At 37.9% G+C, this 17083-nt stretch overlaps 1 protein-coding gene across 3 annotated transcripts in view; it reads left to right on the top strand.

Annotated features, from left to right (window-relative positions):
* The window catches only part of Prp8 (pre-mRNA processing factor 8), a 31347-nt gene that overhangs the window by 13109 nt on the left and 1155 nt on the right, over window positions 1-17083 (top strand). For 2 of the 3 annotated variants that reach the window (XM_089702661.1, XM_089702660.1), the window contains exons 22-31: window positions 345-492; window positions 939-1067; window positions 1364-1524; window positions 2518-2709; window positions 3498-3692; window positions 4001-4172; window positions 4564-4677; window positions 12113-12286; window positions 13053-13246; window positions 13974-14217. In XM_089702661.1, the coding sequence (XP_089558787.1) occupies window positions 345-492; window positions 939-1067; window positions 1364-1524; window positions 2518-2709; window positions 3498-3692; window positions 4001-4172; window positions 4564-4677; window positions 12113-12286; window positions 13053-13246; window positions 13974-14202 (1708 nt within the window). In that variant the 3' untranslated portion in view covers window positions 14203-14217. Of the gene's footprint in view, window positions 1-344; window positions 493-938; window positions 1068-1363; window positions 1525-2517; window positions 2710-3497; window positions 3693-4000; window positions 4173-4563; window positions 4678-12112; window positions 12287-13052; window positions 13247-13973; window positions 14218-15411; window positions 15578-15973; window positions 16178-16696; window positions 16977-17083 lie in introns of those variants that run through there. The other variant, XM_089702662.1, reaches the window with a different exon arrangement.

The following is a 17083-nucleotide window of genomic DNA, read 5'->3' on the forward strand; positions in this document are numbered from 1 at the left end:
TAAAATTCGATGCTTTTTTATTCTCTTTTGAATTACCCTGTAAATACATGATGAAAAATAATTTTCATTTTATGAAGGACATGGTAGTAACTAGTAACTAATAAGATGAAATAAAGACAAAAAGGTGCATTATTTTCATGCGCAAAACCAATTTGATAGAATATAGTAGAAAATGTTTTAAAAGAGATTTTAGAATAATGAATAATGTTTGCATTCATATAATTTTTTTTAATAATAATGTATCAGCTTAACAAAAACAAAGTCATAGTATTGATGATATTTATTGGCATCATCACTTAGAATGACCATGTTTCACTTATATTTACTAAAACTTCAACACACAGGGAGAAAGCGTCCGGATTCGAAGAGTCGATGAAGTACAAGAAGCTGACAAACGCTCAGAGATCCGGTTTGAACCAGATCCCCAACCGACGGTTCACACTCTGGTGGTCGCCCACTATCAACAGAGCCAATGTGTATGTTGGTTTCCAGGTAAGATAAATGATTTTTATATAACTAGGTTTTACCCGCATTGCTCCGCTCCTATTGTTCTTAGCGTCCTTCCTGATAAGTGGGTTATCTAAAACCGAAAGAATTTTTCAAATCGGACCAGTAGTTCCTGAGATTAGCGTGTTCAAACAAACACTCCTCAGCTTTATAATATTCAAAAAGTATAGATAGTAAAAAAAATTGCCTTGATGTTCGTAAAATATTATTTGGTAAGATTACTCAAAGGGGTGGTGGTAAATGGTAGGTTAAAAATGATATATGTAAACAAATAGGGTGTCTGTAACAATAAAAGAAAAAACAGATTGACAATTATTAACCAATGAAGAAAACAAGAAATGTAAAGATAATGTGAGAAAATGTGTCCCTCTCAAAATTTCACTAAGTACATGTGAATTCAGTTTTTAAGTGTATCTTGTCTTTTCTTCTAGGTACAATTAGATTTGACGGGCATTTTCATGCACGGCAAGATTCCAACACTGAAGATCTCGCTCATCCAAATATTCAGAGCTCACTTGTGGCAGAAGGTCCACGAGTCTATTGTTATGGACTTGTGTCAAGTAAGTTTTAATTTAAATATATATTTTTAGCACTTTTGTATTATTTTGTATTATATAAAGTAAGTATAGTTGTGAATGATTTTTTAATTTACCACAAAATCTTTAAAACTGCCTGAATTTCCATGTCTTTATAAAACTCATAACATAATTAAAATATTTCAAAATTACAAGGAATCTTAATATATTTTTTTTATAATACACAAGTGAAAAGCATAATTTGTCAATATTTATCAAATTGCGATTACTTATACTTGGATAACATCAAATAAAATGAGTTATTTATTTGTTCCAAATAGGTGTTTGACCAAGAGCTAGATGCGCTAGAGATCGAAACGGTACAAAAAGAAACTATTCACCCGCGTAAGTCGTACAAGATGAACTCGTCGTGCGCCGATATTCTGCTGTTCTCTGCCTACAAATGGAATGTCTCTCGGCCTTCACTGCTGGCCGATACAAAGTGAGTATTTTATAGTAAATATTGTATGTTTAGATTGTGAAAATGATAAATTAAAAATGGAAACAGCATTGTAATCTGATGCATCAAACTATTTTTTTTAGGGTTCCGTAGCCAAAATGGCAAAAACGGAACCCTTATAGTTTCGTCATGTCCGTCTGTCCGTCTGTCCGTCTGTCCGTCTGTCACAGCCGATTTACTCGGAAACTATAAGTACTACAGTGATGAAATTTGATGGGAATATGTGTTGTATGAACCGCTACAAAAATATGACACTAAATAGTAAAAAAAAGAATTGGGGGTGGGGCCCCCCATACATGTAACTGAGGGATGAAATTTTTTTTTTCGATGTACATACCCGTGTGGGGTATCAATGGAAAGGTCTTTTAAAATGATATAAAGTTTTCTAAAAAACATTTTTCTTAAAGTGAACGGTTTTTGAGATATCAGCTCTCAAAGTCGTAAAAAGTATGTCCCCCCCCCTCTATTTTTATAACTACGGGGTATAAAATTCTAAAAAAAATAGAGGTGATGCATGCTAATTAACTCTTTCAACGATTTTTGGTTTGATCAAAGTATCTCTTATAGTTTTTGAGATAGGTTGATTTAACTGTAATTTATTATATTTGCTGCTACGGAACCCTTTGTGCGCGAGCCCGACTCGCACTTGGCCGGTTTTATTTTGCTTATTCCCGCTTCTGATTACATAATGATTTCTGTTTAATTATTATTGAGAAATAAAGTATAGTTTTAAGTTGAAACCAAGTCTATTCTATTTGTAATTTTTACGAAATAAAACGTCTATAGTATTGATCAAACAAACAAATTCTCTTCTTATGTATCCACTCATTCTTGAATTAATCCTTGCTTTAAAAAAAATCTTAAATAAATTATTGATCAAACAAACAAATTCTCTTCTTATGTATCCACTCATTCTTGAATTAATCCTTGCTTTAAAAAAAATCTTAAATAAATTAACAATTATTTACTCGCCAGAGACACAATGGACAACACAACCACACAGAAGTATTGGCTCGACATCCAATTACGTTGGGGAGACTACGACTCGCACGACATCGAGCGATACGCGAGGGCCAAGTTCCTGGACTATACGACGGATAACATGTCGATATACCCCTCGCCCACGGGACTGCTCATTGCCATCGATTTGGCGTATAACTTGCACAGGTAAGTTATTTTATTTGGCATAAATACAGAAAAACTGACTCGATCAACTGCGTTGGGGAGACTGCGACTCGCACGACATCGAGCGATACGCGAGGGCCAAGGTCCTGGACTATACGACGGATAACATGTCGATATATCCTTCGCCCACGGGATTGCTGATTGCTATCGATTTGGCGTATAACTTGCATAGGTAAGTTATTTTATTTGGTATAAATACAGAAAAACTGACTCGATATTTTCAACTGCGTTGGGGAGACTACGACTCGCACGACATCGAACGATACGCGAGGGCCAAGTTCCTGGACTATACGACGGATAACATGTCGATATACCCCTCGCCCACGGGATTGCTCATTGCTATCGATTTGGCGTATAACTTGCACAGGTAAGTTATTTTATTTGGTATTTATACAGAAAAACTGACTCGATATTTTCAACTGCGTTGGGGAGACTAAGACTAGCACGACATTGAAATAATCAATGATGACGATTTTTTGTATGACGTGCATAGTTGAATGAATAAATGGGTAATCAATTTAAATCTAGCTATTTTCGTGAATTTATAACGGTAATTACCAGACTTTGTACTTTCTCTTTTTGATCATCAAATAATTTCCTCTACAATAGCATAATGCATTTTTCATAATCATCTTATAAAAAGTTTTAAGACTTCAATTTTTTCCAACTTTCGCTTATTGAATTGAAAATTGAGTTATTGAAAACATCCGCCCTAAAAGACACAACTACACTACGAACTTCTATTTATCCTAATTTTACTTTACCAACAGTGCATACGGCAACTGGTTCCCCGGTTGCAAGCCGCTGATCCAACAAGCGATGGCCAAGATAATGAAAGCAAACCCAGCCTTGTATGTACTACGAGAGAGAATACGTAAAGCGCTGCAATTGTACTCGTCAGAACCGACTGAACCTTACCTGTCCAGTCAGAACTATGGGGAACTGTTCTCTAACCAGATTATTTGGTAAGTGACATGACTATTTTTGCAAACTCGTCTTACTAATATAAAATTATTATGTTTAAAGAAGAGTTACACCAAACTGTGTGTTACTTGTGTTTCATTGGTATTGCTAAAAATCGATCAAGGCTTCCGTACAGATAAGCTAAAGAGCAATTGAAATTAAATAAATTAAAGTCTCAGTCTAATAGGATCCTTAGATACGGATAATACCTTTAAAAAGGAACATTATTATCGTTTCTACTCATAAATACGAAGAGCATTATCACAATAGATGTTAAATCATTTACTTAATTCTTTTTTTTTTCAAACAGGTTCGTAGACGACACGAACGTGTACCGTGTGACAATCCACAAAACGTTTGAGGGCAATCTAACAACGAAGCCGATTAACGGCGCCATCTTTATATTTAACCCGCGCACGGGACAACTGTTCTTGAAGATCATCCACACAAGCGTGTGGGCCGGACAGAAGCGTTTGGGACAGGTAATATATGGAAAAAAGAACGTGTTTACCGAGCACACGTGTGTGAAACTTCTTTGGAAAAATTCAAAGATACCAAATCTAAAGAAGTTTCGCTTCAACAAACGCTGTAAATTTGCATATACTTCAATTATTAGCATGAAATTGTTATATAAATTTATAAAGAATAGAAATTGTTGATAAACAATATAATATCCGAAGTATAATTTACGGGTAAAGTCCGGTTTTAACTTTTAAGATTACTTTACGAACTTCTTTCGAGATCGATTTTGTATTAGATTGTGAAAATGACAACTTTAAAACCTATGTTTGTATTTTATTTATGAACTTTCTCAATATAACATTAGATATATCATAAGTTTATAACTAAATTTATTTTCTACTGCTCTGCTAGCTTGCAAAATGGAAAACGGCTGAAGAAGTGGCGGCGTTGATTCGATCGCTACCAGTGGAAGAACAGCCCAAACAGATCATCGTCACTAGAAAGGGAATGTTGGATCCACTTGAGGTAAATTATTTACTGTTATATAAGTTTTTATAACGTTTTGTTATATAAGTTTATTTACTGTTATATAGTGTTTCGTTACCGTGTAATTGATCGTGGTGTCTATTATCGATGTTTGGCACAGAGTATGCAAACAAAGGTTGTCAAATTATTTTGCAACTGTCATGCACCACGACAGTCGAGACCTTAATCTGTGGTCGACACTTGTACTTCCGCATTCGATCGAGCCGCTCCTCTGCTGTGTGCGCGCGCGGCGGCCATTAAAACACGTGTATCGCATCGGATAATTGGGCGCAAATTCATCGAGTGCTGCAGCATCTCCAAGGTACGTGGTGCATTGTTTTTGCTGCTCACTATTTCCGAACATCGATTTTGTGTTAACGTAATTTTCCCTAATGTAGTAGAAGCCACCCGCTATTTCGGCTTGGTGCGATTCTACATTATTTCTGGTGCCGAAACCCGGGAATTTGCGTATCAATTATCATATTCAAAAGCTTATGGTATTACTGGTCACACGTAATTCATAATCTAAAATCAAATTCAATTCCGTTCGTATTAGGTTCTTTGTTTAACAAAGTAGGAAGTTGTTATAAGATCTATTTAAGCAAACACTTATTTTATCGGTGCTTAAATTCAAACGGCTTAAAACAATTTCATATTCTAAAACTTAATACATATTCAGAAGTACAAGTCAAAAGCGTTTAATTATTGTAGGAACTAGTTAAGCAATCACATATTTCATCGGTGCTTAATTTTACATCGGCCTATAGTAATTTCACATTCCAAAACATAATTCATTCACGTTACAGTTTATCCTAACTACATAACTAATATTAAAACGTAATATTAGGTTAAATCGTAATATAAAATAATTTCATTTTTATATTAACACTCGGGGGTAAATTGACAATCGAACGTCGAACATTCCAGCGGCTCGCGCAGCGCATCATCACTTTAACTTGTTATTGTAAGTTATAATCTGTATTCATTCACATTACCGTTTCATGCGATTTTCATCCTTAACTTCATATGCGTAAAGGTGAAATAATAATTTCATTGTTTCATTTTATTTCATTGTTTGAAAAATTACATCGAAGATTAACTTTGTTATTTAATTGTTTGTGTTTAAACGTTTTTACATTTTGTTTATTCGATATATAAATTTAAATTTAACAAGATGTCTTTATTAACTAAACATACAACTCGGAAGTTAGGTTCTTTGAAAAAATTAAAATCTAAATCGGTGGATGAATATTATACGACTAAGGACTTATCGACATTGCGTAGAAAACGTACTATAGCGCTTAAAAGATTATCGAAGGCGTTAGAAATAGGTAATGCAGCTTTGAGTGATCGTTCACAATACGACCTATTTTTATCGTATCATCAGGAAATTAAACAAATCGTTTCAAATTTCGAAAATGCTCATTTTAATATACTCGATCTGTCGGACGACGCGGATAATGAAACTGAAATTGAGGAACAATTCGATGAATTATATTTTCAGATACAGTCTATTTTTATTAGTTTAACTAAACATGATACAAATAATTCGATTAACTCGAACATCAATTCATCGAATATCCGTTTACCTAAAATTACATTGCCACATTTTTCGGGCAATATCAAGCAGTGGCCTGTGTTTTATGATACGTTTAATTCTTTAATTCATAACTCAACGTCAATTTCGGACACGGAAAAGTTTCATTATTTAATTTCTTCTCTTAGCGGGGATGCGTTATCGGTGGTTAAGGCGTTCCCTATGACTCATGAATATTATCGCGACGCGTATGAAGCTCTTATTAATCGCTATAAATGTAAACGAACATTAGCTTTTACTTGTTGGCAAGATATTTTAAACACTAACTTCATGCATAACAACGCAACTGAGTTTCAAAAGTCACTCGACTTATTCGATGAAAATTTAAATATTTTAAAATCTATTGAGTTACCGATAGATCGTTGGGATTTTGTTTTAGTTTACCATATTTTATCAAAATTAGACAAGAACTTACGCCGCGATTTTGAGGAGAAATATTCTAACGTGGAGTTGCCGTCTTATGATCAATTAAGAGGTTTTTTGCGTTCCAAATGCGAAGCCTTATTACGAGATACACATTTTTCTGGTGTGAACAAATCTTTAAAGCCTTCGACTATTCAAAATCAATCAATGAAACGTTTCAATTCAAATGCACTTGTTGCTATGAACAATAGAGGTAATTCGAACGATAAGTCTAAAGTTTATTCAAGTAGCTGCGCGTATTGCCATAAGTCGCATTCTATTTTTTCTTGTCAAAATTTTATTAGTAAATCGATTGATGATCGTATGGCTATTGCCACTCAAAACAATTGGTGCTTTAATTGCCTGAAGCCATCACATCAATTAAAAAATTGCAAATCTATTTTTTCGTGTCGTATGTGTAAGCGTAAACATCACACCTTACTCCATCGCGATCATAACACTAAGATCGAATCAAATCAAATCGGGTCGTCGCTGGTGTCAAGGTCACATACGAATCATACAGTGCTGTTAGCCACAGCTATCGTTCAGGTTAAGGATGCTTCAGGTAATATGCAATCGTTTCGTGCCCTGTTTGATACGGGCAGTCAGAGCAATTTCATAACGGAATCAGCAGTAAAACTTTTAAATTTAACGCCGGCTTCAACAACCGCGGCAATTAGTGGCATAGGGGAAGCGGATGCACCTATTATTGGTGACGTCACCTGTTCTATCGGCACTAACGGTCGAATTCTATTTAACTTGGATATGCACGTCATATCTAAAATATGTGGCGATCAACCTATCGCTCAACTTAATTCATCAAGTTGGTCCCATATTAAATCGTTGCCGTTAGCGGACCCTGGTTTCGATATACCTGGTCCCATTGACATTTTGCTTGCTGCTGATGTATTCGCTGACTCTGTTCTTAATCAACATATCAAGGGAGGTGTCAACCAACCTACCGCGTTTAATTCAATCTTTGGTTGGCTACTTCTAGGTAAAACTAATATTTCATGTAGTAGTCTGTTGCAGACGTTGCCTGTAATCGATAATGATTTAAATTCATTAGTTCATCGTTTTTGGGAATTAGATTCAGTACCGCAAACTTCAATGCTAACTCCAGATGAGTTATTATGCGAACGTAAATTCGTTGATGAGCACTCACGTGATGAATCTGGGCGTTATATTGTTCGTATTCCATTTAAGAATAATTCAGAACCTACATTTGAGGGCTCTCGCGAAGTTGCTTTGCGTAGGTTCTATGCTATCGAACGTAGGTTGTCACGTGACGCTTTGTTAAAATCGCAATATGTCGACTTTATGTCTGATTACATCGAAAGTGGTCACATGACAGTGGTTCCTGCAGCACAAGTTGGCACAGGAAAATACTACATACCTCATCATTGCGTTCTACGCCCTGACTCTGCGACCACACGCCTCCGCGTTGTATTCGACGCTTCTGCGAAGGATATGCATTCTAAGTCACTGAATGACACACAACTTATCGGCCCAAAGCTACAACCGAATATTTTAAATCTACTTTTACGCTTTAGGGAACACAACGTTGTCTTCATGGCTGATGCTCGTCAAATGTTTAGACAGATTGTAGTAGCGCACGAACATCGTGATTACCAACGTATTTTCTGGAGGAGTTCTCCTGATGAGCCCCTTTTAGAATATCGTTTAAATACAGTCACATATGGATTAGCTTCGTCTCCGTTTCTCGCTTGCCGTACTCTTCGACAGCTTGCTGAAGATGAGGGAGATTCTTATCCACTCGCAAAACGAGTACTACTGTCTGATGTTTATTGTGACGACGTCACAACAGGATTTTCATCGTTAGAGGTCGCTCAGGAAGCAAAGTCGCAGATTATTAAACTTTTTAAGTGTGGACAGTTTGAACTTAGGAAGTGGGCTAGTAATAAACCGCAGTTATTGTCTGATCTACCCAGTGATAGTTGCTTGACTGGATCTGTATCGTTAGACAATTCTGATAATCAAATTCTTAAGGTATTAGGTCTTAAATGGAATCCATCCACAGATACGTTCGTTTTCGAAATTGAATCTACTTATCGGCCATGTACTAAGCGGTCAATTCTTAGTGAACTCGCTAGGGTTTTCGATCCGTTAGGTTTTTTATCTCCCATCACAATTCAATCAAAATGTTTAATTCAGAAGTTGTGGATTCTCGGTGTTGGATGGGACCAAACGCCGCCTAACGAGATCATCAATACATGGAACAAACATCGCACTCAACTTAATCTTTTGAGTGAACTTCTAATTCCTCGGCAACTTACCTGCACGGATGCTGTATCGTATGAGCTACATGGGTTTTGTGACAGTTCTACCCTTGCATACGGAGCTGTCATCTATTTACGTGTTACAGATGCTGTTGGTAATATTCATGTTTTCTTCGTTTGCTCAAAGGCTCGAGTTGCACCTCTTAAACATACATCGTTACCACGACTCGAGCTCTGTGCTGCAGTTCTTCTATCAGATCTTTACAAATTTGTAAAAGATACGTATCTTTCTCGTATTCATGTTGATTCTGTATATTTGTGGTCTGACTCAACTATCGTTTTGTCTTGGCTGCGTTCTCATTCTTCGCGTTGGACAACATTTGTCGCGAATCGTGTCAGTCACATACAGGATATCACCCCTACAGACTGGTGGCATCATGTATCCTCAGGTGATAATCCTGCTGATTTGTGTTCACGAGGTTTATTTCCGAGTGAGCTTGTGCACAATGCCTTATGGTGGGCGGGACCGTGCTGGTTAACCCAAGGTAGTGATACTTGGCCTACGGATACAGCTGTTGTCACATCAAATGAGGAGAAGGTCGTTATGGAGAAGGAGCAACGGAAGGTAGCTCTTTCCGCTGAAGAGAGAGCTCCAATCGAACCAACAATAATTGACTCTTTACTTAATCGTTATTCATCATTTCAAACAATCGTTAACATTTTGGCATTTGTATATCGTTTTATCAATAACTCTAAAAACCCAGCTCAAGCTAATCGTAATAATTTCATTAATAACGTTGAAAGACATAACGCATTATTAAAAATCGTTAAACATGTACAGAGTCAAGTCTTTTCGAACGAAATTGCTAATCTTAAATCGAAGAAACCTTTATCGAAACCTTTTCGAAAACTCAATCCATTTATCGATCGATTAGGTATTCTCAGGGTGGGCGGTAGAATTTCACGCGCAGGTTTAGAATACGAACAAAGGCATCCAGCCTTTCTACCGTCTGATCATCCATTAACGTTTTTAATTATCGACAACATTCATCGTAACTACTTGCATCCGGGCATCAATACTACGCATTTCTTACTTCTTCAACAATTTTGGATCATATCGGCAAAACGTACTGTACGCAATCGTTTAAGCAAATGTATACAATGCTATCGAACTAATCCGAAGCCATTACAACCGTTTATGAGTGATTTACCGTCATACCGTGTTAATCAAGTCAAACCATTTTCTATAGTAGGCGTAGATTTCGGCGGACCGTTTCGTATTAAATTAGGCCCACATCGAGGTGCTAAGATTGAAAAGGCTTACCTCTGTCTTTTTATTTGTCTTACAACAAAAGCAGTACACCTCGAGGTGGTGTCTACACTGTCCACTGACGCATTTATAGCTGCGTTACGACGCTTTGTGGCACGCCGTGGTCGATGTAACGTGATACACGCGGATTGTGGAACAAACTTTATCGGTGCAAGAAATCAATTATCGTCTCTTATGCATCAAGCTTCTAATTTAGAAAAGATCGAATTTAAGTTCAATCCTCCATCAGCTCCTCATTTCGGTGGTGTATGGGAAATTCAAATCAAGGCGGCTAAATCTCATTTACTTCGTGTAGTTGGTGATCAAGTTCTTACGTTTGAAGAACTTACAACGCTTTTCGTTCAAATCGAAGCAGTATTAAATTCGCGACCGCTTTGTGCAATCAGTTCGGATCCAAATGATCTATCGGTCTTAACTCCAGGCCATTTCCTTACCTTAGAGCCTTTGACAGCTGTCCCTGATGAAGATCTATCAAATGTTAATATAAGTCGGCTTCATCGGTGGCAGTTGTTACAATCATTTCACCAGTGTTTTTGGTCCAAATGGAAACACGAGTATCTTAACTCACTAACACAACGCGCCAAATGGACTAAGGATTCTAAACCGCTTCAGATAGGCTCAATGGTGATAATTAAGGATGAAAATCGTGCGCCACTACAATGGTCTCTTGCCAGAGTAGTGGATCTTTTACCCGGTTCTGATGGTGTAGCTCGGATTGCAGTAGTTAAAACAGCGAAAAATCATATAATTCAAAGACCGTTGGTTAAGTTATGCCCTCTACCAATCGAGGACTAGCTTAAATCGTTTATCTTTCTTTTAGTATCGTAAGGTATCTAGACATTAAGTTATCGTTAGCAATAAGATATCGTGTCTGTGTAACATCTATCGTGTTATACAGAATCAATTAGTTAGGTAACTAGTTTTTATCGTAATCAATAAGTATCATCAATAATTATACGGATCATTCTTATCGTTCTCGTTCCCATTATGTTCTATTTATCGTCTGACCAGAAAATACCATAGGCATTTTGGTGGGCGGGATGTTTCGTTACCGTGTAATTGATCGTGGTGTCTATTATCGATGTTTGGCACAGAGTATGCAAACAAAGGTTGTCAAATTATTTTGCAACTGTCATGCACCACGACAGTCGAGACCTTAATCTGTGGTCGACACTTGTACTTCCGCATTCGATCGAGCCGCTCCTCTGCTGTGTGCGCGCGCGGCGGCCATTAAAACACGTGTATCGCATCGGATAATTGGGCGCAAATTCATCGAGTGCTGCAGCATCTCCAAGGTACGTGGTGCATTGTTTTTGCTGCTCACTATTTCCGAACATCGATTTTGTGTTAACGTAATTTTCCCTAATGTAGTAGAAGCCACCCGCTATTTCGGCTTGGTGCGATTCTACATATAGTGTCCTTATTTTGTACTATCTATACTAATATTATAAAGAGGAAAGGTTTGTATGTATGTATGTATGTATGTATGGTTTTCACGCTTAAACTACTGGACCGATTTTGATGAAATTTGGCACAGATAATCTTTAGACCCTGAGAAAGAACATAGGCTACTACTTTTATTGCGAAATATGTACCACGGGCGAAGCCGGGGCGGACCGCTAGTACAAAATAAGGACACTAAACTATAAGAAAGACGTCAGTGTCAATTGTTAAAACGTCCACTTTGTTTACAAGATTCGTGGCCTCAAATCAATCGATGAACAATTTGGTATAATAATATTATTTTTCAACCATAATGAAAGATTAGCATAGATAATATAGCTTTCGATTTAAAATGTTACATTTTAGAATATCCTTTTTGTATCTAATTAATTTAACTTTTTTTAATCATCCCTTCCAATCCAGGTGCATTTACTCGACTTCCCGAACATCGTCATCAAGGGTTCAGAATTACAACTGCCGTTCCAAGCTTGCCTAAAAGTGGAGAAATTTGGTGACCTCATCCTGAAGGCAACGGAACCACAGATGGTGCTGTTCAATTTGTATGACGACTGGTTGAAGACTATTTCGTCATATACTGTAAGTGTTATCGTTTGATACAAAACGAAATTGTCTTGTTTGATTTTTTTAATAAGCTACAATTGTTAATACCTCTCTTCAATTTGATTAACATTTCATTGGTTGATAAAAAAATATTTTAGTTTCAACTAGTACATCAAATAAAGTCTACCACAGATATAAAAGAAAGTTATTCCACAGAAAGGATCAACAAATTAATATTGGTGGTAAATGTTAAAAATACTTATGTAATGACGATTCGAAAGTGCTACTAAATAGTAGTCTAATTGAATAAATGAATGTTTGAGTTTGAGTTTGAATAAGAATCAACAAAATAACGAGAACTTAGTGTTAAAAATTTAATAATAATAAAAAAATAAAAAACTTTTCTCGGTCGAAGCTGGAAAGCAGTTTGTACTTTCGTACTTTTCGATTTTCACTTTACGCACAATTTTAGTGATAACAATAAAGATATTACGATTCGCCTTTGTATAGCTTCAGTTTCATCCATACTAATATACTAATACATATTATAAATGCGAAAGTAACTCTATCTGTCTGTCTGTTACTCAATCACGCCTAAACTACTGAACCAATTTTCATGAAATTTGGTATGGAGATATTTTGATACCCGAGAAAGGACATAGGCTACTTTTTATCCCGGGAAAATGACACAATCCCGGAAATCCCACGGGAACGGGAACTATGCGGGTTTCTCTTTGACTGCGCGGGCGGAATCCTAGTAGTTTATAATTTTGCCCATACATAATTTTTCTCTTTTCTACAGGCGTTCAGTCGTCTAATCCTCATACTGCGCGCGTTACACGTGAACACGGAGCGCACCAAAGTGCTGCTGAAGCCGGACAAGACGACGCTCACAGAGCCACACCACATCTGGCCGACGCTCACCGACGACGACTGGATCAAGGTGGAAGTGCAGCTTAAGGATTTGATCCTGGCTGATTATGGCAAGAAGAACAAGTGAGTGCTGTACTCACATAGTTATTAAGAAATTACTAACAATTTCCTTATAAAATTATATTTATAAAGCATTTGAATGCCATAAAACCAAAATATAAATTTCAACAAAAAAGGTCGTGTTCCATCGTCACAATATTGTATTCACTGAAAAGTGTTTCGTATTGGTTGAGATGGTTGTTTCATCTCAATAGATGGCGCGCGGTGTGTCCCGTAGACACATAAAACTGAAAGAATAGAATAAATTCGATTGCTCTGGCGAGTCACGAGTGGCTGAGTTGGTCAGGCATCCGCCCCGGAATGGCGCGAAAGGATGCGGGTTCGAGTCCCGCCTCGTGATCGAATTTTTTCCTATTCTTTATAAATTTATAATTACTAACAAGTTGACCTATGATGTTCTGATAATAAATGAATTTGAATTTATCTGTAGTATTGGGTGGTGTTTGAATAACGAACGTACGTTCCCGTACTACGTGCACGGGAATGCACGTGGAAAATAACACAATTCAATCTGTACTGCGGCCCACTGCAAACTGTGTGTGATGACAGTGGATATAATTTTTTTAATTAGCATACAATCTAATCAAAATCTTTTTCTCCTATTAAGCACTTGTTGTTTATAATTTTTTTTAACTTATACATAATCTCTTTGTGCATTAACTACTTTTTAAGTTTTTAGTTTCCAATTTCTACCACATGAAAATTTAATTTTACCATTTTTTTTACTCAGCGTCAACGTGGCCTCTCTCACGCAATCGGAAATCCGTGACATCATCCTCGGTATGGAGATATCCGCACCGTCAGCGCAAAGACAGCAAATCGCAGAAATAGAGAAACAGAGCAAGGAGCAGAGTCAGTTGACAGCGACCACCACGCGCACGGTCAACAAGCATGGTGACGAGATTATCACGTCAACTACGAGTAACTACGAGTCGCAGACTTTCAGGTTAGTTTCCTAATATTACTATTGGTATAAAGATATCAGCATAAAGAAAGCAGATAGCGAAAATTGAGAAACAGAGCAAAGAGCAGAGTCAGTTGACAGCGACCACCACGCGCACGGTCAACAAGCATGGTGACGAGATTATCACGTCAACTACGAGTAACTACGAGTCGCAGACTTTCAGGTTAGTTTCCTAATATTACTATTGGTATAAAGATATCAGCATAAAGAAAGCAGATAGCGAAAATTGAGAAACAGAGCAAAGAGCAGAGTCAGTTGACAGCGACCACCACGCGCACGGTCAACAAGCATGGTGACGAGATTATCACGTCAACTACGAGTAACTACGAGTCGCAGACTTTCAGGTTAGTTTCCTAATATTACTATTGGTATAAAGATATCAGCATAAAGAAAGCAGATAGCGAAAATTGAGAAACAGAGCAAAGAGCAGAGTCAGTTGACAGCGACCACCACGCGCACGGTCAACAAGCATGGTGACGAGATTATCACGTCAACTACGAGTAACTACGAGTCGCAGACTTTCAGGTTAGTTTCCTAATATTACTATTGGTATAAAGATATCAGCATAAAGAAAGCAGATAGCGAAAATTGAGAAACAGAGCAAAGAGCAGAGTCAGTTGACAGCGACCACCACGCGCACGGTCAACAAGCATGGTGACGAGATTATCACGTCAACTACGAGTAACTACGAGTCGCAGACTTTCAGGTTAGTTTCCTAATATTACTATTGGTATAAAGATATCAGCATAAAGAAAGCAGATAGCGAAAATTGAGAAACAGAGCAAAGAGCAGAGTCAGTTGACAGCGACCACCACGCGCACGGTCAACAAGCATGGTGACGAGATTATCACGTCAACTACGAGTAACTATGAGTCGCAGACTTTCAGGTTAGTTTCTCTAGACCTGAAAACGTGCGTCGTCTCAAAAAGCAACGAGACATTTTTGACTAGCCAACACTGCCGGCTACCAAGCCCGATAAAACAAAGGATGGACTCCAATGGGAGCAGCATCCTTCCTATCATACGCGCCTGTAACGTATCCGCTTATAGTCTAGCGACTGATCGCAGATATAATAATAAAAAAAAGAAAAGTTTCTCTATACAGATATACTTTATATTGATATATAGAAAGTATATTTCGAAAAAGCAGAAAGAAATGTAATGAAATTCATATATTAAATCTTTTTCTCGTCTTATCATTACAGTTCCAAAACGGAATGGCGAGTGCGTGCTATATCCGCGACGAATCTACATCTGCGTACAAACCACATTTATGTCAGCTCGGATGACATCAAGGAGAGTGGATATACATACATTTTACCGAAGAATCTGCTCAAGAAGTTCGTTACAATCTCCGATTTGAGAGCACAGGTAATTTTTCTTTCTGCAACTATTTGAAATGATTGATGTGGTACAAAATATTTTCTTCCTTTTTTATTCTTCCTATGTTAAAATGTGTTTGTTGTTTGTCTTTTCGAAAATCGCAAAGCAGCAATTTCAGATATGATTTTTTGTGTCTGGTGATAGTAAGGAGGCTAGGCAGTGACATAGGCGACTTTTTTTTATTGTACGATAGGGAAGCGCTTGATTACGTAGCCAAAACCGCCAATACATAATATCTTGGCCCAATTACTTGTCTCTATTATGTTGATATGTCATCTTAATCCATCAGGCCCCGGAATCACAGACACAATAGAAAATCTATTGTGTCGTGGCCGGGCCGTTCGGGGCTCAATGGGTTAAAGTAGTACTTTTGTATGTATACAGATCGCGTGCTACCTGTACGGCACGTCGCCGGCGGACAACCCGCAGGTGCGCGAGGTGCACTGCGCCGTGCTGCCGCCGCAGTGGGGCACGCACCAGAGCGTGCACCTGCCGCGGCACCTGCCCAAGCACCCCGCGCTCGCGCACCTGCAGCCGCTCGGCTGGATGCACACGCAGCCCAACGAGCTGCCGCAGCTCTCGCCGCAGGTGTGTACATACATACACGCGCGCAATACTGACACGTGCTAACACACGCACGCAATACTGACTCGTGCTAACACACGCACGCAATACTGACACGTGCTGACACACACGCACGCAATACCTACACGTGCTAACACACAAGCGCGCAATACTGACACGTGCTAACATATACCTATAGTACACGCGTACCCACTAGTATAAGTATAAGTACAAGCATTACGCATAAGCATACACGCACGCGTTCTCGTGTGCTCTCATGCACTCACATACACAAGGCGCCTGTGCGTGCACGTGCACGTGATCCTCATAATTCATATTTTCCACTGTTTTATAAACATTTTGTCTTAGTTTATAATTCAAATGAGTCCAATTTTTTCAGACATCACACCATTGGTGACTTATTTATTTAGCATTGACTTTTTATTTTTCTTTATTAAAATGAAATTGTTCCTATTCTAGAAAAAACATGACATTTTAATTCTAAAAATAGAAAATAAAGCATATTTTTCTATTTCTACATAGGATATTACTGCGCACGCGAAGATAATGGCCGACAACCCGTCCTGGGACGGAGAGAAGACAATCATAATCACTTGTTCCTTCACGCCCGGTTCCTGTTCACTCACGGCGTACAAACTCACCCCCAGTGGTTACGAGTGGGGGGTTAAAAATACCGACAGGGGAAACAATCCCAAGGGTTATCTGCCCAGTCACTATGAAAAGGTCCAAATGTTGCTGTCGGATCGATTCCTTGGCTACTTCATGGTGCCGTCGCAGGGCAGTTGGAATTATAACTTTATGGGTATGTATAGTATTGATATAAAAGATTCGTGTTGTTGTATTAAGATACGTGTTTTTGTCATTTATAACGTTTGATGCACAATTTTTTATATTTGTGTCCATTTTTAT

Source organism: Colias philodice, chromosome 13, assembly GCF_061535455.1.
Source record: "Colias philodice isolate Cphi_HAF_F1 chromosome 13, ilColPhil1 Martin Lab GWU primary, whole genome shotgun sequence".
Classification (NCBI taxonomy): domain Eukaryota; kingdom Metazoa; phylum Arthropoda; class Insecta; order Lepidoptera; family Pieridae; genus Colias; species Colias philodice.